Genomic DNA, 23,024 nt, shown 5'->3' with positions numbered 1-23,024 from the left:
TACTTTTGTGATCTGTGCAAAGGAAAATGGAATTGGGCATAGTTCCGGGAGGCCTTCCTACCCCTGGCCCATCAGTGCCACTGTTGCCCATGTGTCTCTTGACACAAATGCAAAACTGAAGTCCATCACTACTTTCTGTTAGAAACCCTGGTGCATAGTTGCCTCTTATTAAAGATGGGGGTGGTGGTGCGGGGGCCAGGGCAACCTTAATGCAGGAGAGGAGCTTGGTCCTGCCTCAACTTGATGTGCCATGCTGTGTTGATTCCCATGGGAGGCCTGCCCCTTTCTGATTGGAGATAAAGGAGCAGATAGGGGTGGGGTTAGGAGTGAGGTGGGGGAGGGAGAGGGAGGAGAGGAGGGAGGGGAAACTGGATGGTACATAAAATAAATGAAAAAAATTAATTAAAAGAAGTTGGGGGCCAGGGGAAGAGATATCACCTTCTCTTCTCCTTCTCCTTCTCCTCCTCCTCATTCTCCTTCTTCTTCTTTTTGAGTTCTATTCTCCCTGACACTAGGAAGTGCAAATTCCCTTCCGTTGGTATCTCAGTATCCCAAGCCTGCATGCAGACCTAGCCTAGCCTGGATCTAAGGCATTTTCTTACAACTCTAAGACAGACTCACATTAGATCCATCCCCAACCAAAACTATTGTCACACTCAACCTGTCTGGTCACTTGAGGTAGACTCAAAAACGACATTGCCTTTTTCTCTGGCAGCAAATGGCACTGGGGTCTATAGGCTGCCATTTGTCCCTTGCTGTGACCATTTTTTTGCCATATTACCTGTCACTTTGCCCACAACCTTCCCAGTTGCTATGCACCCATTTTCATATTCTCAATAGCATCAAATACCAACTGTGATCATTTCCTATGATCTGATACTATAATAGGTACCTTTTGAGAACATTCCCCCAAAGACTCATGTTCTAAAAACTTGGTCCCTGGTGGAGTTATGTTAGGAGATAATTAAACCTTTAAGAGATAGGGCTTAGTGGAAGATAAATAGATTTGAGGGATTAATGTAGTGCTTACAAGTCCCCACTCAGTTCCCATAAGGATAAATTATAAAAGAAAAGCCTGGCTTGTGTGAAATCGTTTCTAACACAGCCTGGCATTACAGCCAAAAGAACCACTTAGCAAACATCCCAATTTCTTTAATTCTTTTTTATGTTTTGTTGAGGCAGCAGCTCACTGTATAGCCAAGACTGACTTTAAATGTAAGATCCTTGGCCTCCCAAGTGCCGGGGTTATAGGCCATTCTACCATGCCCAGGTATTTAACCTTATTTTTGAATGTATAAAACAGGTACAATTCCTATTACCCACACATATACATTTATAAAGCACACAAAAGACGTCATTCCCATTGCTCTCTGTAGGTAGCTGTTGACATTAATTTCTGGGTTAGCTTTCTGTGGTTGTTTGAATGAGAATGGCCCCCATAGACCCATATGTTTGAGTATTTGGTCCCCAGACGATAAAACTATTTGGGAAGGATTAAGAAGTGTGACCTTGTGGGAGGAAGTAGTCACTGGGGTCGGGCTTTAAGGTTTTGAAAGGCTCAGGTCATTCCCAGTGTCTAAACTGCCTCCAACTTTCAGGTCAACAGATGTGAGCTCCCAACTGTTCCTGCCACCAAGCCTTTGCTCTGCCATCATGGATTCTGATCCTCTAAAGCCATAAGCCTCAAATTAAATGCTTTCTTTTATAAGTTGCATAGGACATGGCATTTTATTACAGCAATACTAAAATAACTAAAATACCTTCTTTTGGGGTAAAAAGGAGCAAGTAGAAATAGATACTTTGTTTCTCCTTTCTTGCACCAAAATCTGCACTTTTATGCACTGTTCTGGACTTCTCTCTTTTTTACTTTTTCATTGCCGAGAAATTGTGGAGATTAATTCACATCAGCTCATAGAGATATTTCTAATTCCATTATGGAACCATCATAAATTATGGCACAAATCATCTAATCAGTTGTGTATTAATGAGCATTTGTGCTGCTTCCAATCTTTTATTGTGGAAATGGTGTCCCAGTAAGCAGCCTGGCCACTCTGGAGTCATGGCTCAGCAGTCAAGAGCCCTGACTGCTCTTCCAGAGGAAGTTCAGTTCCCAGACCCACATGTCAGCTAACCATCATCTGTAACTCCAGTTCCAGGGGATCTGAAGTCCTTTTCTGGCCTCTGGGAACTGCACAGATGTGGTATGCAGACATATTCAGGCAAAACACACACATACACACACACACACACACACACACACACACACACACACACACACACACACACACACACACACATATATATATATAATAAAAGTAAAAAAAATCTCAAAACAAACAAACAAAAATAAAAAACCCCAAATATACAAGTAGCTTATGCTGAGTTAGTTAGTTAGTTTGCTTTGTATTTGTGGAGATGTATCTTTGGAATAGTTCCAAAGTGATTTTTCTGGGCCAACAGGATACCACATACCTACTTTTATTTCTTTGGCTGGTTTAATATTTTCCCAGATTCTCCTCCATACTGTTTTTCACCAACCAGAAACCTGTGTCTATTCTCTGCTTGCCAACAAATTAAATTGGTAGTGTTCAGATTTTCTTTTGTCTAATTGGGCATGATTTAATATGACTTTCTTTTTTTAAGAAGATAAACATTTTTCATGTTTAAAGGCCACATGCATGTATATATATCTTTTGTATAAATCCTTCTGTTTGTTGACTTACCATTTGCTTCTAGTTAAAAGGGTTTTTGTCTCTTTTTTCTTAATTTCTAAGAACTATCTATATATTAAGGACACAGTGTCTGCTACATCATCTGTCATCTTGTTCATGATTGATTACTATGCACCTGAATTCATACCCCCAGTAATATCAAATACCATTGCCTATGATCTAAATATGCCTTTATGAGGTATATTAAAATATTTTATTATATTTTGCCATTTGTTGTTTGATTGTGCCAATTTTGTTTGCCATAGATCTTTGAAAATTGTCATGATGATAAATTCAACATATTTTTTTTGCTTCCCTCACCCTGCAGGGGGAGCATTTGAGGTCATAGGATCCCTAGACCTTTCAATCATACCCCCAGCCCCACCCAGGTAAACCTGAGCATAGGGGTCCCCAAGCTCTACCTCCTCCTTCTTCTTTTTCAGGAACCCTCTCTAGGGGATTTGCTGCCTCAACCCACACTGGGTCAGAACTGGGGGAGGGTGTTCCAGCCCTAACCCTGGACCTGTCTTTTGGAGTAAAATGTATGGTTGTTTTTTTGGTTTTGTTTTTGTTTCTTTTAGGATGTTTTGAGACAATCTCTTTACATAGCCCTGACTATTCTAGAACTCACTATGTAGACCAGGCTGGCCTAGAACTCACAGAGATCTGCTTGCCTCTGCCTCCTGAGTGTTAGGATTAAAGATGTGAACCACCATGCTTGGCCTTGCTCTCAACACCCAAGGTAACTGTTAACACATGCAGGAGGGAAGGGGCTGAGTTAGAGACAGAATCTAAGGATTTATTGGGGTCTTCCATGGGAGGTCACATGAGCAGATGATTTAAAAAGAAGTAGCTTTCCCCCTAGATTTTTATCTGGGTCCCCCCACCTTCTCTCCTCACCATCATGAGATTGCCTGAGCCCTAAGGACCCTGCAGACTGGACGAAGGCATATGGGAAATCACGTTTCCAGTCTCTACCCAAGGTCTGGCTCTTAAACCTCAACATTTGGCTCCTGCCCCAGATGACTGGAGGGGAGGGAGAAGTGGGAGAGAGGGGAGAAGGTAGTAGCTTGAGCTAGCCCCAGGAACCCAGGGAAGGTCTTAGCACGGATTGAGTTTGCCTCCTTCCCTGCTCTGATTCAGGACAGACAGGTGAGGCACTGAGACTGCTCCCCAGGACACTACAGTAGCCCTGTCAGAACACATGTATCCTGAATCTTTCTGCTCGGAATGTCGAGACAGCAGGCAGGGATCATAAAAGAATCACCCAGGTTTCCCTTAGTGCTTGTTTCTGTCTTTACATTTGGACCTGACACATAGTTCATTCTGATGTGTGGTGTGAGGTCCGCTTCTGGACTGTTCTCTTTTTCCGGATGGCCGTAGGGTGTCCGAGCACTGCTTATTAGAGTCCATCCTGGTCCTGAGATGCTTCTGTCTTCACTCTCAGCTTTCCACAGACATCTCCAGAGGTCGGTCTAGATTTTCTTTCATGTCCCTTTGTCTGTGTTCATGCCCAGTATGACTCTATTGTGTGTGGACTGTGGCATGTTTTGTTTGCTTCATTTTTATTTTTGCTATTTATTGATTATTTACAGAATCTCACTGTGTTGACCTGATGGCTTGGAACTCACGACTCAGTAGGAAGAACAGGTTGGCCTCAGACTCAGAGACAGGGATCCTACCTCTGCCTCTTGAGTGCTGGGATTAAAGGTGCTGCCACACCGGGCTGTGGATTGTGTTCTAGTCATTGCAATGGCATCCTGTGACTTCTCTCTCCTTTGTTTTGTTGTTGTTGTTGTTGTTTATCATTCATGTCTGAAATTTGGGATTGACTTTCAAGCTCCAGGGGAAAAGAGTTGGAATTTTCTTGGAATCTTGTCATATTAGCCTGGAGATGGCTGGTATTTATGGTGTGGAGTCATTCCCTCCTGTAGCAACACTTGTACATAGGTTTTTGCACACACCAAAACACACATCAGTTTTTCTTTAAGTTTTTGGGTTTTTTTGGCCCCTATACCCATTGCTGTGGGTCTCCTGTCGTCAAACTGCTCATTCAGACTTTGTCCTCTCAACTTCTTGGGTGCTTCTAAGATCTGAGCAGATGGAAAGATTTCTCTAAGTGAAACCTATGTTATCCTCCAAATTAAAGGCTGCCTTAGTTAGGATTGCTATAGCTGTGATGAAACACCATGACCAAGGCAACTGATAAGAAAAAGCATGAATTTGGGGCTTGTTTATAGTTTCAGAAGGTGAGTCCGTGATCATCATGGTGGGAAGCAGGCAGCAGGCAGGCGTGTATGGTGCTGGGTCAGTAGCTGAGAGCTTACATCCTGATCCACAGGCAGGAGGCAGAGCGAGAGTGAGAGACTGGCTGTGGGGTAGGCTTTTGAAACCTCAAAGTCCACCCCCAGTGACACACCTCCTCCAACAAGGCCACACCTTCTAATCCTTCTCAAATAGTGCCACTACCTGGGGACTGAGCATTCTAACATATGAGCCAACGGGGGCCATTTTCATTCAAAGCACCACCAGAGGTATGATTGAAACCTTAACTGCCCCCTTCTCCACTGACTATCTTTCTTCCCGAGTCCTGCTGTCACAGTGCCATTTGTTTTCCATCGTGGCATTGGTAACCTGGTGACACCTTTGATCTCTTTCCTCCATGCCTGCCTATTGCCAATGGGCTGCCATCTTCTCCCTTCTGTACGGCACTGCCTGTACCTTTTATTGTTACTGCCGAATCTCCTGGCAGGGCCTTACCTCTATGCAAGCAGCTTTTCTTAGAATCTCTTTTCTCCTGTCCTGGGAGAGCATTCTCATCCACTTCCATCAGGGCACTGCACGCTCCCAACCACACGAGCCCCATCAATCTTTTCAGTCCAGCAGACTTGTGATGGTAGCTGTCATCTCCTCTGAGCCCGCTGAATGTCACAGACCCAACAAACGCCTTCCCCTCCAGTCTTGTCCTTCTATTTTACCGGTGTGTGTGACATCATAGCCTTATGGGGGTCACTTTTCAGCACCAGCTCTGTCTCTGACAGATTAAGAGTTGACATTTTCTAGAAGCTTCTCCTGATCCGTTTTGCAGGTAGTCCAGCTTGTGTCATGATCTCCGAATCACCTGTCTCCGCTCTCTTCCCACTGAGTTAATGAGGTATTTTATAGCCTGGCTTTGACATTCTAATTCCAAGCTGGTTGCTTGCTGGCTGCATACCCCAAGCTGGTATCTTTTCCTTCCCTGTGTTCCAGCTTCCTTTGCAATCCTCAACAGGCATGCCAGTACCTCCCGCATAGTATTTATATAATTTGGCTTGCCAAATCTTCAGAGCAGTGCCCCAAAGAGACTGAAAGTGCCAGTCGGTTTTACTCTTGCATTCATAGTTAGTACTTAGAATAAGTTATATGATGGAAGGCAGATGAACTTTTATTACATTGGCAGAATAGGGAGACTTTAAAAACTATGTTTTGGATGTATTAATTTTTGGAATAGGGCAGTAGAAAAGTTGTAAAAAGGCAAATCATGCCGGGCGGTGGTGGCGCACGCCTTTAATCCCAGCACTCGGGAGGCAGAGGCCGGCGGATCTCTGTGAGTTCGAGGCCAGCCTGGGCTACCAAGTGAGTCCCAGGAAAAGCGCAAAGCTACACAGAGAAACCCTGTCTCGAAAAACCAAAAAAAAAAAAAGGCAAATCATATCCCTCCTCCATCTCTTCAGCCATGTGCTTCTCCTTCCAAAGGAAGGGAGAATTCCGAGGCTTCAGTAGCTGTTTATTGCCGAGTGATGATTTCCCCCGGACTACAGCTCTCTAGGGTCTGCTTATTTCTCATTCCCTGAAAGTTTCCTCTTTCTTGTCTTTTTTGGCCTTGCTCTTCCCCTCAATAGAACACATTCCCCCAAACATCCTCTTCATTAATTCTATCCCTACCACTCACATATGCATGCGGGATAGGTTCTAAGACCCTAGGGGGTGCCTGAAGCCACAGGAGGTGCCTAACCTGACAGGAAGTACACTTTCCACTATCTGTACACATCTGTGATCAGTGGAACCCATAACCTGGTACAAGCAGACATCAACAGCAGTACAAATAAAGTCAGTTTATTACACTAAACGGTAATAATGAATTGTGTGCATGTGGTCTCCGTCTTCTGAAAATCCAGACAAGATCAGGTGTGATGGTACAGGCCTCAATCACAGGAGGCAGAGGCAGTAGGGGTGGCTCGGTGCAAAGCAGTTCTCCTTACATAGAGAGGTCCTGTTTTAAAAGGAAAAAGATCCCAGCCGAACACTATAGTAAAACTTTCAGACAGCGGTCCCCCTAGAGTAACAGGAAGCATGGGGAATAATGGGGTCAGGGGAGCTTCTGTACCTACCCTGCTCCAGGTCTGAGTGTGCTTCTTCACCAAATAACCTTTCACTGCCTTCTTGGTACCTGTTTTGTCCAGCTAGAAGTCGCTGCTATCACACTTGAGTTCATAGTCACAAGTGCCTTTTGATGCCACTCACCATCTTGTCTGACACAATTAGGGTTAATATCTTATCCTCTTCCCACCCCAAGAGACAGAGACCTCCTTGAAGACAGAGACACTTCTCTCCATAGGTCCTCCACCTTGCACTCTTTGGTTCTATGCCATGTATGTAAAACATGCTCAGTGTATGTTTCCATCACTCAAAGATGCAATCAAAAATCAGATGGAAGAGTGTTCTATAAAACCGAAGAGGTATAGCCACAAAGTACCCCAAAGAAGATTCATTTCTAATGTCAGGGAGAAGAGATCTACAATGGGGTGAATTTATGGGCTGTGAGAGTGGAAAATATGGACTAAAAGAAATGATACAGGAATTATCGTTCATTTTATTAGGTGGAAATTGCCCTTATCTTTAGGAGATGATAATAAAAAGTGAAGGTTCCCATCTGCTGCTACTTATTTGCAGATACACAGCAAAATGAGAGAAAGGGAGAAAAAGAAGATGAAGAGAAGAAGGGAAAGGGGAGGAGGAAAAAGAGGAGAAAGAGAAAGAAGAGGAGGAGAGAGAGGAAGAGGGAGAGGAGTGGGTAGGCAGAGGAGGAAAATGGGCAGAAGAACAGAGCAAACTGGCCAAGCATCCACTGTGTGGCCCTTGCCCATGCGAAATCATTTGTGATGCCTCGAACTTACCTGTACACTGAAAAATGTTTCAATAATAGCAACAAAACAAAACAGAGAAAGCATATACTGTCAACTTGAACTGAAGGAAGAGCTTTGGCCTCTCTTTGCTTGAATTCCTTCCTGGCTCAGGGCCTCTACCTTTCACCTCAGAACCAGGGAATGGTTTTGGACTAGAATAATGAAGTTCCTCATTTCCAGTGACACCTAATCCCCCTCACAGTGGGACGTGGAGAAGGCACTTGATCCAGGAGCCATGTGCTCACTGAAGCTGACTTCATGCTCTGGCACACAGTGGTCCCGGGAATGCTGCTGCATGGCCCGGAGCCCCAGCATCCACTGTGGGTTCAGACATCAAACAGGAGGCAGAAAGCCAGGGAGGAAGCAGCTAGGCATCCCAGGGCCGGTGGCGAGCACCTGACCTCCTGAGCCTGCCTGCATTCCTGAGACACACTTCATTTTTTCCCAGCTTCTAAGGGATAAATGAAGCCCTGGGCTCCGGCTGTGGGGATTAGCTCTGCCTGTGTGACGGCTCAAAGAACAAGGGTTTCTCTGTTCCCAAGAGATGGCTAATAATATACTATATGTCATCTGTCCCCTGTTTATCAGAGGAAGAATTCCATGCCAAGAGAGTGTCCAGTTTGCCCCAGAAAGCTGCCTCTTCTGGTGGCAAAAATATTCTTATCTCTAAGACTTTCTCTTTATATAGACACCTTAAAATATATTGTCTGATATCATTCCCTCTCTGCAGCTCAGTAAACACATATTCAGAATAATCCACTCAAGCTTACCACTTAGAAAGGCAGTCATCTCATACCGTAATGCATTCAAGCAGAGAAGACAGCTTACATCTGACAAACATTGGTGTGCCAAATACTCGAATGGCCTACGGGATGCACCTAATAGTCCGTGAGATGCGCATATCACTCTCATTTCACAGGTGAGAGAACAGGTCCCGGAAGCACAGTGTCCTATCCTATGGTTTGGGTGCGGGTGACTGGGGTATGCCTAATTGTCAGCTCCATGTTCTTCTGTAGTAAGCCATGCCCACCACCTGAGAATTTCTGCCTCTTGGTTCCTTCCACACACTCTTTTTTTTTTTTAAAGATTTATTTATTTATTATGTACACAGAAGAGGGCGCCAGATCTCATTACAGATGGTTGTGAGCCACCATGTGGGTGCTGGGAATTGAACTCAGGATCTCTGGAAGAACAGTCGGTGCTCTTAACCTCTGAGCTATCTCTCCAGCCCTCCTTCCACACACTCTTTAAGCTGCTTTCTGGGCCATGGTGACTGTTGTCATCCACGTTCCTCACAACTTCTGGAGAAGCAGCCTGATGCTGCTCTCTTCACGGCCCCTGGAACCTCCCCCTCTCTCCTGCCTCCGATTCCTTACGTGTAAGGAAGGGTGCTTAGCAAGTGACTTCGTGGATCTCTCAGTGGGGCATGTTTGACTCCGTCATGCTTCCTGCTAGGCTCAGGATCTACTTGACGGCGTCAAATGAGTCTGAGGGCAAGAAGAAAGGATAACTGACTTTAGAAAAGCAGTCAGTGGAAGCAGCCTGTGCAGAGTACTTCTCTTCTGAGTTCTGGAGATGTGACTGGCTCCAGTTATGTAGGTAACTGATGGCTATACAGGGCAAGTCCCTCCCAACGGGGACTGCAGATGATGAGGAAGAACCTGGAGGCACCTATCTCTCCTCCCGTGTCGACCAATGTCTGAGATGTAGCCCCAGCCTCCTGTATTGTCTTTGGGAGCCTGCTAACTAACATCTGTTCCCTAAGTGATGCCTTACTGTCCCATGTCTGTCTTACCCGTCTCTTCCCAGGACCTGGACAAGAGATAGCATGGAAGCTTGGGACAGTGTGTCACTGGGCAGGAAATTCAGAGCCAGGAGCCCATGCTCTTTCAGATAATGGATGGACACTTCAAGAATGACGCTTCAAGAATGACGCTCCAGTTTGGACATTTCAGTCCAAACTGGAGCTAGAGGAGCAATGAGAAGATGTGACTCCACAGTGGCCTGGGAGGCAGCACAAGGGGTTATTAGTGAGCCTCAGCATGCTCTCCAGTCACTTCCCTTGCCTGGCCTCACTGAACATATAAATGTGTGCTGCTCTGATCTGAAATTGCCCTAAAACTTGGAAACAAATCTCTGAGGTCTCTGTGACTCATTGTCCATAATGTGACTTAGGTTAGGGAAAGTCTATCTTCTGATTCCAGTGTATCATCTTGAAGCATCCTAGATAGGGAAGAGCATACAGAGGGTGTTTAATAAATGCTCCTCATGAAAACTTTTGCATTGTTTTCTCCCTTCCTCAACTGGCTTCCATTTCTGAGCTGCGTGTGGGTAGGCTGGGAGGGGACGGTCCTCGTTCTCAAGTGGGATATATTGGCACGCAGTTCTCTATTAAGTAAACTGCGGAGTGCCCATTCAGCCACACACCCCAAAGAGTGGGTTAAGAAAGGAACAGCAGAATGGAAATGGAAAAAAAAAATTAAAATATACCTTAATTCTCTTCTTCATTTTCCAGTCCTGATTTAGAAATGACTACATCTGTTAGACAATACCCACCCTCCCTTTCTCTGCAGGCCACCACCATTCCCCTCACCCCCCATCCCGGCTGGCAGCTGGTCTTTCCTAATTGGTAATATGTCTTGATAACCACAGGCCCTAAGCAGCTGTCACTGTGAATTTGGGCTGGTGGCATAGCTCCCTGTCATTAACTTGCTTGTTGGTCCTACTGGTGCTTAAGAAAGGATTAAGTTAATAATGATAGTGATGGGACAGAAAGCAAAGAGAGGAAAGAGAGGGAAAAGGAGAGAAAAAACACCCTCTAATTCCATGGCACAGGTTTTACAGTTGAACTACCCTGACACAACCTTGAGTCGGGATGAGTCTGGCTCATAATCCCAAGCAGATTTCAACAGGTTCAATCCTTTTTTTTTTTTTTATTCATTGTCTCATGGGATAATATTTCTAAGTAAATAGCACAACGGAGTATCCCCTGTTCCCAAGTGGTAGCAGCTCCCACTGATTTCCAGGGTGGGAAGGCCTGCAGGATGGAGTCAGGCGGGGCTTCTAAAGCAAAGACTATCCCGTTGTATCAGGTGAAGAAACACCACCCCTGAGTCCAGAGCAAGGCATCTCAAATTCCCAGCGTTCTACCGTTGGAAAGATGGTTTCGGACCCTGCTCATGTCTATATATACTTTTCCCTTGGCAATGACAAAAAAAATACGTGTGGAAGGGGCCAGTCCTCAGCTTGTGGTGTCACTCATTCTCTTTCCAAATATAGAGAAAGAATGAGCCCGGGGGGTTAGTGGTGGCCTATAAAAGCCCAGGGGGGTGGCTGCTCCTCTGTGGCTCACTCTGTCGTGCTCAGAGGTAAGTGGCAGTACTTTCCTTGTACCTCTTTTGACCTTTGCTGCTTCCACACCAGGTTCAGCCACTGCTCTGGGCTGTGGCCCTGCCTGGCTTTGTCACATAAGGTGGCCCTCATTTCTCTTCTCAAGGTGTTCTCAAAGAACATGTGTGGAGTGAGATGTGAGGCTCAGTCCCCAGCTGCCTGCTGCCTCGAGCAGGTCATCATCACTGGGGTCCTACTCTCTCCTCTCACTCTCTCTTTCTTCTGCTTGGGAAGGAACCTGTTGGACACATGTGGGCCTGTCCGCCATGGCTTGACGGTCTCCTGCTGCCTCTCTGATCCACGGAGTGGGCAGAGGACTCTGCGCTTCCTATCTGGACTCTATACCTGTTGGGTGTTTAGTTGCCTCAAGACCACATGCTGGGGTCACCAAGTTTAAATTAGCCAATCTCAGCATTGTCTCTGATCACAGACAATGAGGAGGCCTGACCTCACCTGGTAACAGAAGCTTTTATTGGCAGGGCCTCAGTCCATGTAGAATCCTTGTCCTATTCATGTTGGATGATCTTGCAGTTTGAAGAAACTGTCAGAGTGGGCTGGGAGAGCCAGCCTGCCAGGGAGTTGGCAGCTCTACCTAGCTAGAGGCCATGACCTGTCTGCTCCTCCAGCTTGTCTCAGGGTTAAAGGCTCTTTATAACGGTCTAGGCCTTTGTGTGTGTAAATTGAGTCTCATCAAGATCTGGTTCAACACAGAAGCAGACATCACGCATCTCTAAACTTTTCTGTGTGCATGCTGTTGCAGACATCACAACTCTCAAAGTTTCTCTGTGTGCGTGCTGTTGCAGGTCCTGTAGCTCCACAGCTGCTGCTGTTTTCTGCTGTCCTGTGAGTGTGACTCAGGTGAGAATCAGGCCCCATCCCTGGGCTTCAGGAAGTCTTCGGGTAAACCCAGATCACCCAGCGCTCTCTCAGACTAGGCTTCAGGGAGGGAGAGAAAGGTCTTTCCTCCCCAGGGCTGCAGCCGGAGGATCCCATCTATTTTTTGTGGGTTTCTTTGTTTGTTTGCTTGCTTGATTTTTTTTTTTTTAAAGAAAGGATCTCATTATGTAGCCCTGATGGTTCAGAACTCACTAGGTAGACCAGGATGATTTCAAACTCACAGAAATCCACCTGCCTCTGCCTCCTGAGTGCTGGGGTTAAAGGCGTGCACCACCATGCTTGGCCTTTATTCTATTCTGAGTGCGAGAGGAAGAAGCCATCTCAACTCAGAACACTTCAAAACTGCCCCTTCCATTTGCTGTTCAGCATGCTCTCTTTGAGGGATGTCTTATCTATCTATCTATCTATCTATCTATCTATCTATCTATCTATCATCTATCTATTTACTTTTCATGGTATTTATTTTTGAATGTTCTGTCGTCGGCCATATGCACATCTCAGAAGAGGAAAATGAAGTGTCAGGAGTGGGATTTCAAAAGCCCAGATTGAAGGAACTGAGACACTTGGATTAAACAGACTCTATCTAAGCCCACAGCACACAGTAGCAACTCAACAAATATGAGCTGATTACATTTTCCCAGTGCTGACTCCTTGTGTGGAGCCAGCCCCACCAGGCATGGAACAGCCCAGGTCTCCTTGACCCAGTCTGAAAAGCTTCCATGGACAGCTCGGGGGCAGGCTGATCTACTAGGGTGGGTGGGAGGCTGCCTGCTGCCTGGCCAGGAGCAACTGCTCTGACTGCTGGGTTTGTTCTGCAGCTGACGCCATGAGTAGCGACTCTGAGATGGAAGTGTTCGGCATAGCTGCACCTTTCCTCCGCAAGTCGGAAAAGGAGAGGATTGAAGCCCAGAACCAGCCCTTTGATGCCAAAACCTATTGCTTTGTGGTTGACTCAAAGGAAGAATATGTCAAGGGGAAAATTAAGAGTAGCCAGGATGGGAAGGTCACCGTGGAGACGGAAGACAACAGGGTAAGGTGTTTGCTCTTTTTCTTCCTCAGCACTGACCCAGCTCCTCACATTGCTTTGCATAAACATCACCTCCCTCCTTCACCTGCTTGCAGAGCCAGAGCCTGGGTCTGGAATTCAGCATCTGAACCAGTGTGAGGTATCCAGACACTGGGAGAAAGCTGAATGCCCTGGCCTCTGTAGCCAGATGGGAGATGGGCCCTGCAGTGGCTGATTTATTTTGGGTGTCTTTTGTCACTGTTTGCATTGTCCTAGGCCAGAGAACCAGCTTTGTTGTCTCAAGGGCTGAGTACTTCTGGAACACCCACTGTTTGTAGGTTCCCCCAGTTCTGTCAATGGTCATCTAACCAAGGAAGGTCAGGGACCCTAGAAGACCACAAGGTCAACGTCAAGGACCAGGCTCTCTGTATCTGGAATGGGAAGGGCAATTGAGCCCACTATATGCTGTGAGAGGAAGGGAGGAAGTTGAGACTTGAGAAAATCCTGAATCTGGAAATGCTACAAGGAAGAAAACCAAAGAGCCGTGGGTATGGCTCAATGGTAGAACACTGACCCAGCACGTGCAGGGTCCTGGATTCAATCACCATGGTGTGATGGAGGCAGAAGCAGAGTCAGGACAAAGAAGATGCAAGAGATGAAGGAAATGACGTCATTCAGTGGAGCAGGGAGGAAAGGGGCAGTATAAGTATGGAAGCTCCTGGAAGGAACCTCCACATATTCCAGGTAAAGAAGCTGAGAATGGGCTTCCAGAGCAGGATGGAAGGCAGAAACTAGACTCAATGTAGGATTATCACTGGGTCTTGGGAGAATATGCCTATGAGGGCACAGGAGAGCCCACAGCCCAGGGTGACTTAAGGGAAGCAGGGAAGAAGGCAGCTTTCTGGCCCATACTGCTCAGGGATTGGCTATTTCCAGAGTCACTCCAAAGAGAAAGGTGGGCAGGAGCTGACAGGTCCATCACAGGCCGTCCACAGAGGAAAGCCCCTGGGCTTGGTGATGAAAGTCTCCCTCTCAAGGAAGAGATCTAGGGATGCTGTAGAAAGAGAAGGGTGGGTCAGCAGCTCTTCTGCAAGAGCAGGGAAAGTGGTGAAGGAAGACAGATTGGGGGGGGGTCCTCAAAACTGGACAGCTGCTTCTACAGGGCGGCGAAGTTGGCAGCCCCTGTGGGTACCACACCAGGGACACAGTGTCTCTTCTCTCATTCCCTGTTGTCCCTGGTCAGGCCTGCTGCAGACATGCCCTTTTCTCTGAGCAGGTAGGAGAATTACAGAGACAGCCAACATCACAGTCAAACACCTTCCTTTGGCTCCCGTTCTGTGTCACAGGCCTCCACTTAGTCCTCAGAGGTCCTCTATCATCGTTTTCTCACTGTCCCCCAACCCCGGGCCCATCAGATAGGAAAATCAAAAGTCCTGAGTGGTGGGAACAGAACCCATGCTGTACCACCACCACCACATGCCGTGCCAACCTTGTTTTCCCTCCCTGCCACCCAGGCCTTTCTTCTGCTCGCCCGCTTTGCAGTCTCTCCCCAGGGTGCCAGGCACCCACAGCTGTCCAACAGCTGGGGGACGTTAGATGAACCTCACGACTCTTCCCTTTCAGACCCTGGTGGTTAAACCGGAGGACGTGTATGCCATGAACCCCCCCAAGTTCGACAAGATCGAGGACATGGCCATGCTCACTCACCTGAACGAGCCCGCCGTGCTGTACAACCTCAAGGACCGCTACACGTCCTGGATGATCTACGTCAGTGGCTACTCGCCCGCCCGCTCGCGGGCTTTCCTGTGGCATCAGATATGGGGGGGGGAGGGCGAGGCGGGGGGAGCCTGCAGAGGGAGGGGAGTCTTCCTTGAAAGAGAGGAGATGGAATAGGGAAGAGAATGACGAAGAGACAGATGGAAAAGCAGGAGCTGGATGGGAGAGGAGGAGGGAAGGTGGGGAGGAGGGAAGGTGGGGAGGAGGGAAGGTGGGGAGGAGGGAAGGTGGGGAGGAGGGAAGGTGGGGAGGAGGGAAGGTGGGGAGGAGGGAAGGTGGGGAGGAGGGAAGTTAGAGAGGAGGAGCCAAAGAACAAGAAAGCTGAGGTCACGGTGGGGTCGGCATGGGACTAGCTGTGGGAGGACTGGTTGCTTTCCTCTTTGAATTTCAGTTGCTTCATCCATAAATAGAAATCATCTCTTCTTTATGAGTTATCAAAAGAAGCCTGGGGTAATAATAAAGGCTATATATATATGTATATATAATGCATACATATGTATATACGCCTATATTATGTATATGATATATACATATATATATATGTATGTATGTATGTATGTATTTTTTTCCTCTCATAGACCTACTCGGGCCTCTTCTGCGTCACTGTCAACCCCTACAAGTGGCTGCCGGTGTACAACCCTGAGGTGGTGGCGGCCTACCGAGGCAAAAAGCGCCAGGAGGCCCCGCCCCACATCTTCTCCATCTCTGACAACGCCTACCAGTTCATGCTGACGGGTGTGTTTTCCAGGAGAAAGTATGGGGATGGGGAGTGGGAACTAGACAGACTCAGGGTCACTCTGGGGCGAGACTCTGGAGAAGGAGGGGCAAGAAGGAAAGAGGTCCTGGGGGCCAGGGTGAGGAGTTTGCATTCTGTGTAGGTATTGGTTAGACCCTAGGAAATGAATACCCTTATCAGAAACAAAGACGGACCATCTTAGATGGTTCAACCTCCGAGGATGAGAGGCCTCAGTTCTCATCAAGGGCTTAACTTCTTTGAGTCTCCTTATCAGGACAGAAGCTCTTTAGACCCCCACCTATGACTAAGCAGACAAACCAAAAACTAAATAAGTAAATAAATAAAGGGAAAAGGACCAGAGCAGCTGCAGCCTACTGCTTGCGTTTTGGATACAACCTCTTTGGACATAGCCATCAGCTCTGTTTCCTTCCCCTTTGACAGATCGTGAAAACCAGTCGATCCTGATCACGTGAGTATCCCTGCTTGCAGAGGTTTGGCAGCTGGGGCCAAGGGTGCCATTCCTTCAGCTCTGTTCATTAGGCAGAGCTTGGAGCAAAGCCCATGGTGGAAAGACAGGTCGGGGATGGGTGAAAAAGCCTCAGAAAACTGGGATTGCCCATGCTTGGAACAACTAAGGCAGTAGCCTGGGCCCTCTTCCCCTCTGTGTGTCAGAAGTGTTGAAGACCACCGGGCGACACCTTGGGGTTTATGAACAGGACTAATTTCTTTGTCCTTCCGTCCTTCTAAACAGTGGAGAATCCGGGGCCGGGAAGACTGTGAACACCAAGCGGGTCATCCAGTACTTTGCAACAATTGCAGCCACTGGTGACCTCGCCAAGAAGAAGGACTCCAAAATGAAGGTGGGGAAGGGAGCAAAGAAAAGAGAGTGGGCTAGGGTGCAAGAACCTGGGGGACAGCGAGTGGTTGACCACGGGTCCCGATCCTGTGATTTCTTAGCAGATGAGATGCCAATACTTTATAAGAGGTCTGGGGGTAAGTCAGAGAGCTTGTTCCTTCAGGGTGGCCTCACAGATAGCAGCCTGAGAGCGCTGTGAGGAATGCATATCCCCTGATTCCAGTCTGCAAGGCTGTGAGAGAAGGAACAGCAATCTCATTAACTGGAGGACCAAGTTAAAGTGTGTCCACTCAAGAGATCCGACAGTTGACAAGTCCAAGGGCAATGCAGAAGTGTTTCGAGGAGGGCACACTGCTGCTGACGTGGTTGGGCTTTCAGTTGCCAAGTCAGGAGGGAAAGCCTGGCGTTGCTGGAGCAGCCAGGAAGCCAGGCAGGCAGGACAAACAGGGCAGGGGACGATTGTTTTTTAACCCCCATTCTGTGGCTTACAAAACACATTTTCCCTTCCTCTCTGGTTCTCTTGCTTAGGGGACGCTGGAAGATCAAATCATCAGCGCCAACCCCCTGCTGGAGGCCTTTGGCAACGCCAAGACCGTGAGGAACGATAACTCCTCCCGCTTTGTGAGTCTGCCCTTGAGTGTGATGGGCTCTTCGGCCTGCGGGACAGTCAGGGTGCCTGAGCTTGGGGAACTTACAGATCCATGGGAAGAGACAGAGAAAGAAGCAAATACATAGGCCACATGTATGTGAGTTTCCGAAAAACTGAGAAACTGGGGACCAGGTCCCCAACACACAGGGCTGGCTGGTAAGGGCTTTCTGGGGGTTGGGCACATGAGCCAAAAGCTGCTGGGTAAGGAAGGGGATGAGGGGAAGAGTAGCTACATGTTCCCTGAGGTGGGCATGGTGTGTGGAACATTCCTACAGAGGAGTCACGTGGACGTGGCAAGTGGGGAGAGAGAGGGAGAAGAGACCTGTCGCTAACAAGAGCATTAGCCATAAGAAAGCCTTCAGGTATTACCTTAAGCACAATAGGAAGGATTCTGTAAGCAGGACGTGACATGGTTTGTCACCCCGGTTAGTTCCTTAATGAGATATGGGGAGTGCAAGAAGAGGCAGACACACCAAAGAAGGGGGAGGGAGAGGAGGGAAGACACACTTCGGTTCAGACTACCGAGGGAGAGGCTCCTATGGGCAGTGCTCAGGCATCTGCTTCCCAGCCATGGAAGGATCTCGTCTCCCTCCCTCTCCGCAGGGCAAATTCATCCGCATCCATTTCGGCACCACTGGGAAGCTGGCCTCTGCAGACATTGAAACTTGTAAGTGTGCTCATTGGGACAAGTGTGTTCTCACAGCCAGCCATGGGGGAGTGGGGGGAGGGGAGGACAGCGTGGCCCACAGGCCTTTGCTTCTGTTCCAGATCTGTTGGAAAAATCCAGAGTCACCTTCCAGCTGAAGGCTGAGAGGAGCTACCACATCTTCTACCAGATTCTTTCCAACAAGAAGCCTGAGCTGATTGGTGAGGTCACAGGGGTGGGTGGGTAGGGGTGATGGTGGTGGTGGTGGTGGTGGTGGTGGTGGTGGTGGTGGTGGTGGTGGTTGGTGGTGGTGGTGGTGATGGTGGTGGTGGTGGTGATGGTGGTGGTAGTCGTGGTAGTGGTGGGGTGGTGGGATGGTGGGGTGGTGGGGTGGTGGGGTGGTGGATGTAGAGGGGAGGAAGTTGTCTTCGGGCTTTTGGATTATTAGACCCAAGAGAGTTACTTGCACCTATAGGTGACTCTACAGCCAATGGAGATTTCTATCAGCCACGGGATATGGCTTTTTAGGCAGAACTGTACCATTTAAAAAAATTATGCAGTATTCATATGAGTATGTGTGTGGACGTGCATGGGTGTCTATGGGTGTACACGCACATTTGTGCATATGCAGGCCTAGGGCTGATTCTGGGTGTCCACTCAACCTTAATATTAAGACAAAGTCCCTCACCGAGGCTGGAGCTACTCTAGCTAGCCAGCATGCTGCTAGGACCCCTGCCTCTGCCTCCTCAGCGTTGGGGTTACAGGCAGACCCCAACATCCACCTAACTTTCATATCAGTTTTGGGGATTCGAACTCCAGTCCTTATGCATACATAGCCAGCACTTTACCTGCTGAGCCATCTCCCCAGCCTGACTGTACCAACTTGAAAAAGCTGTTATGATGTGCTGTAATAGGGCAAAATCATTCTCGGTACCCTAGAGGTCTTTGAACAGTTAAGTGCTTAATGGTCCTTGAGCGCCCTCTTGTGTTCCAACACAGGAACCACCTCAGCCACATAAGGCCAGTAGCATAAACCAGGTCACAGCCCGGCTAGGGCCGCTCTGCCTCTAGAGTTGTAGCTCATAGAGGCCTCTGTGCTCACTATCTTTACTTTCTGTCTGTACCAGCTAAGCCTTCTGGGCTCCAGCCTGCAAACAGGCTTCCGGTTTCCAGCTAACTTTAGAAAAGGCTATCTGAAGCAGTCTATGCTTTCCCCAGCCTGGACTCCTGTCCTGGCACACACTCATCCAGTTTTCCTTATTCACTGTCCCCAACCTACGCTAGCATGCAACGCTCATTTGCAAAGCAAAAAGACAGAAATGTCTTTTCTAGGTTTCTCCCCTTTCATGGCCTGGGGGACTGCAAAGTTGCCCCTTGATTACGTTTTCTGTCACGACCTGAGCAATGTGAAGCTGTCTGGGCTCTAGAGAGTTCTTTTGCGTTTAACTTTGACCTCAGTCGCAGGTCAGGGTTCAGGGGCTCCATTCCACCTGTTGGATTTTTCACTCCACGTGTGTGAATTCCTCAAACGCTCATCGTTTCAGAGTTGCTGCTGATTACAACCAACCCTTATGACTACCCGTTCATCAGCCAGGGTGAAATCCTGGTGGCCAGCATTGACGATGCCGAGGAACTGTTGGCTACAGATGTAAGAAGGACCATAGCAAGGTGGGAGGGCCTCTCCGCAGTGAGGGGGATGGACAGACGAGCTGTTCTTTCCATTGCAGAGTGCCATTGACATCCTGGGCTTCACCCCAGAGGAGAAATCTGGACTGTATAAACTGACCGGGGCTGTGATGCATTATGGGAACATGAAGTTCAAGCAGAAGCAGCGAGAAGAGCAGGCTGAGCCGGATGGCACCGAAGGTACATTGTCACCACAGCAGGCTACAGAGCCTGAGCAGAGGGGTCATTCCCCTGGGGCCATCCAGAGCCTCTTTGGAAAATGATTAATTCCCCCCTCCCCCCCCCCCCCCGAAGGTGAAGGAGGTTTTTCTGGGACTGTAACAAGATAAGAAACCATCACCACAAGCTTTAAAAAAACTTATTAGTTTTGTGTGTATATGTGTGTGTGTGTGTGTGGGTACATACATGCATCCTATATATAGCTCATGTGTGGAGGTCAGTGCACAACTTTCAGAAGTCGGTTCTCTCCTTCCACAAGGAGAGATCAAACTCAGTTGTCAGGAGTGGTGTCCCGTGCCTCTACCTGCTAAGCCGTCTCCAGCCCCTCCACCCATTTCTGCTGAATTCCTAGAAAGGTCTTATTCCAGATGCAATGTGAAATGGCCAGGGCTTTCTGGAACCAAATCCCGCTGCTTCATGAAGACTCCTACACTCTCCAAGTGATGGTATCACTGGTCCCACATAGATATTTCAGGGATGGGGAATCTGAAGATGTCAAGATGAAACATCTCAGTGGCTTTCCTCCTTCCTTCTTGAACATGGTCTTCTCTTTCTGACCAGTGGCCGACAAGACAGCCTACTTGATGGGCCTGAACTCTTCAGACCTCCTCAAAGCCTTGTGCTTTCCCAGAGTGAAAGTCGGGAACGAGTATGTTACGAAGGGCCAAACTGTGGACCAGGTAAGGGGCTGCCTGGAGGCCAGGAGGGAGGGCCCTGGGGCCCTGACGGTCACTGCCTTCTTACTAGTTTGCTGGCCTTTCCTTCAACAGGTTCATCATGCGGTGAATGCACTCTCCAAGTCTGTTTATGAAAAGCTCTTCCTGTGGATGGTCACTCGGATAAACCAGCAACTAGATACGAAGCTCCCAAGACAACACTTCATTGGGGTTTTGGACATTGCGGGTTTTGAAATTTTTGAGGTTGGTTGTTATTTGTGTCTTCTCATATCTTTGTGTAGGAAGTTTTCATAACCCTAAAGCGGGGGCACCGAGGTGGTTTCCTTGTAGGAAGGATAGAAAGAGTGAGTCGGGTAGGAGAGAAATAGCCTATCAGGACAGTTTGCATTGTTTTCAGACAGCGGAAGAGGCTGGGGAGATGGTTTAGGCAGTAAGGTGCCTGCTTTGGAAGTAGGGAGACCTGAGTGTGATGCCTAGGATGCATGCATTAAAAAAAAAAAAAAGCTGGGCATGGTGGTGTGTCTCAGCAGACACAAGCAGACCCCTGGGGCTCACTGGTCATTCAGCCTACCCTACTCGAAATTTCCAGGCCAATAAGAGATCTTGTCTCAAAAAAAAAAAAAAATTGGGTGGATGTTGCTTGGAGAATGACACCCAAAGTTGTCTTCCAGCCTCTACAGGCACACACACATACACACATTCATGTGAGCCCACATATATTTGTGCACATGTGAATACACATACACACACACATGCACACATGCACACATGCATGCAGATACACACAGGGCTGTAGACTTCCTTCAAGTGGAATTTTAAAGGATATCACCAAATAGGTAAAATTAAGAAAAATCCAATGGAGAGCCAGAGAAGTGGAAATTCAATACAGTCCATCACGTACTAGTTGATAGAATTATCTGACAGGTTCTGAGTTGGAAGCAACTGTGTATTCAGTGTTTACCAGGCAGCGGCCATGAAGGCAGGCAGAAGGGTAGCTTGCAGTTTAGTTGAGAATAAACAGAAGCCTATAGGGCACACAGAAGCATAAACATAAGGTAAGTGCACCAGAGGTGCCCAGAGGCAGGAGGACCATCTAGGTGGAAGGCTCTATAGAGATGTGGTCAGAGCCGGGCCTCTTGGAATCATGATTGGCTCTGAAAACATAGATGAGCATGTGGGACCCCATCCACGAGAAGGAATGCTGACGGAGTTTCATTCTGAAAGAGGTCTAATTTTTCATGTGAATGTTATATTTTGATTTCAGTATAACAGCCTGGAGCAGCTGTGCATCAACTTCACCAACGAGAAACTGCAACAGTTTTTCAACCACCACATGTTCGTGCTGGAGCAGGAGGAGTACAAGAAGGAAGGCATTGAGTGGACGTTCATTGACTTCGGGATGGACCTGGCCGCCTGCATCGAGCTCATCGAGAAGGTATCCTACTCCGTCTGCTCTGAGCGCCCTTCCCATGTACTCCGCTGCTCATGGTTACTCAGATGCCTTTGTCTCACCTCCAATCCAGCCGATGGGCATCTTCTCCATCCTGGAAGAGGAGTGCATGTTCCCCAAGGCGACAGACACCTCCTTCAAGAACAAGCTGTATGACCAGCACCTGGGAAAATCCAACAACTTCCAGAAGCCTAAGGTGGTCAAAGGCAAGGCCGAGGCCCACTTCTCCCTGATTCACTACGCGGGCACCGTGGACTACAGCGTCTCAGGCTGGCTGGAGAAGAACAAGGACCCCCTGAATGAAACGGTAGTGGGGCTGTACCAGAAGTCCTCCAACAGACTCTTAGCGCATCTCTATGCCACCTTCGCTACAACAGATGGTAACTAACAGACCCCAGACACGGGGGTGGGCCTTTGTCCTCTCGTGATCATCTCCCTTTTCCCACAGCACCCCAAAGACTCGGTAGCTCTATTGACAGTGCCTGGCTCCTTTCGTGTCTTACAGCTGACAGTGGGAAGAAGAAAGTCGCTAAGAAAAAAGGCTCTTCCTTCCAAACGGTCTCTGCACTTTTCAGGGTAGGACATTTTTGAGTTAATCCGTCCACAGTTCACTGGAGTCATCGCAAAATGAGCAATGTCGAGATCCTAGACTTGATTTGTTCAAGGGTAGTAGTAATGTTGCCTGAGTCTGATGGCTGTCACTGAGTGAGGTCAACTGACAGCCTGGCCATATACAGATGAGGTCTAACACAGATGGGACCAAGATGAATTTCCATTTTGAACTATACCTAGCGGGGTGGCCAGCTACGGAAGGGAGTTCTCAGTTCTAATTACCTAGTTGCCTTCAGGACACCTGAAGTAGCCCTCCAGGCACCCGGTAGAGACAGACACATTTTCTGTGTTGATTTGGGGAACCACTTTGTGGTCGGTGACCATCTTGCAACCCAGGAGAAAGATGACTGAGGTGGGTCACATTTCCCTGTCCTTAGGACCAGAAGTGGTTCAGACTTCAGATTTTTTTTTTTTTATTAATCCATATATAAAATGAGATTTCTCAAGGATGGGACTAAACTTGAGAAACACAAAATCTAAACACAAAATCCATCTGTATTCCGTATATGTCTTATATAGGCAGGATGAAGGTAATTTTACAAGGTATC

The 23,024-nt window shown here is 47.9% G+C and overlaps 1 protein-coding gene across 3 annotated transcripts in view; it reads left to right on the top strand.

Moving 5' to 3' along the window:
* LOC128122210 (myosin-3) overlaps positions 1-23,024 on the top strand; it is a 37,055-nt gene that overhangs the window by 2,689 nt on the left and 11,342 nt on the right. The window contains exons 2-17 of one of the 3 annotated variants that reach the window (XM_052757579.1): positions 12,070-12,124; positions 12,982-13,193; positions 14,793-14,936; positions 15,524-15,680; positions 16,123-16,150; positions 16,433-16,541; positions 17,066-17,158; positions 17,790-17,853; positions 17,955-18,053; positions 19,377-19,480; positions 19,560-19,698; positions 20,299-20,417; positions 20,508-20,657; positions 21,679-21,849; positions 21,938-22,244; positions 22,370-22,440. In XM_052757579.1, the coding sequence (XP_052613539.1) occupies positions 12,990-13,193; positions 14,793-14,936; positions 15,524-15,680; positions 16,123-16,150; positions 16,433-16,541; positions 17,066-17,158; positions 17,790-17,853; positions 17,955-18,053; positions 19,377-19,480; positions 19,560-19,698; positions 20,299-20,417; positions 20,508-20,657; positions 21,679-21,849; positions 21,938-22,244; positions 22,370-22,440 (1,959 nt within the window). In that variant the 5' untranslated portion in view covers positions 12,070-12,124; positions 12,982-12,989. Of the gene's footprint in view, positions 1-369; positions 13,194-14,792; positions 14,937-15,523; positions 15,681-16,122; positions 16,151-16,432; positions 16,542-17,065; positions 17,159-17,789; positions 17,854-17,954; positions 18,054-19,376; positions 19,481-19,559; positions 19,699-20,298; positions 20,418-20,507; positions 20,658-21,678; positions 21,850-21,937; positions 22,245-22,369; positions 22,441-23,024 lie in introns of those variants that run through there. The other 2 variants (XM_052757577.1, XM_052757576.1) reach the window with 2 other exon arrangements.

Source organism: Peromyscus californicus, unplaced genomic scaffold (assembly GCF_007827085.1).
Source record: "Peromyscus californicus insignis strain IS unplaced genomic scaffold, ASM782708v3 Scaffold_3__1_contigs__length_106647218, whole genome shotgun sequence".
NCBI lineage: Eukaryota > Metazoa > Chordata > Mammalia > Rodentia > Cricetidae > Peromyscus > Peromyscus californicus.
Note: the sequence above shows the minus strand (reverse complement) of the source record. Positions and strands in the feature narration are given on the sequence as shown.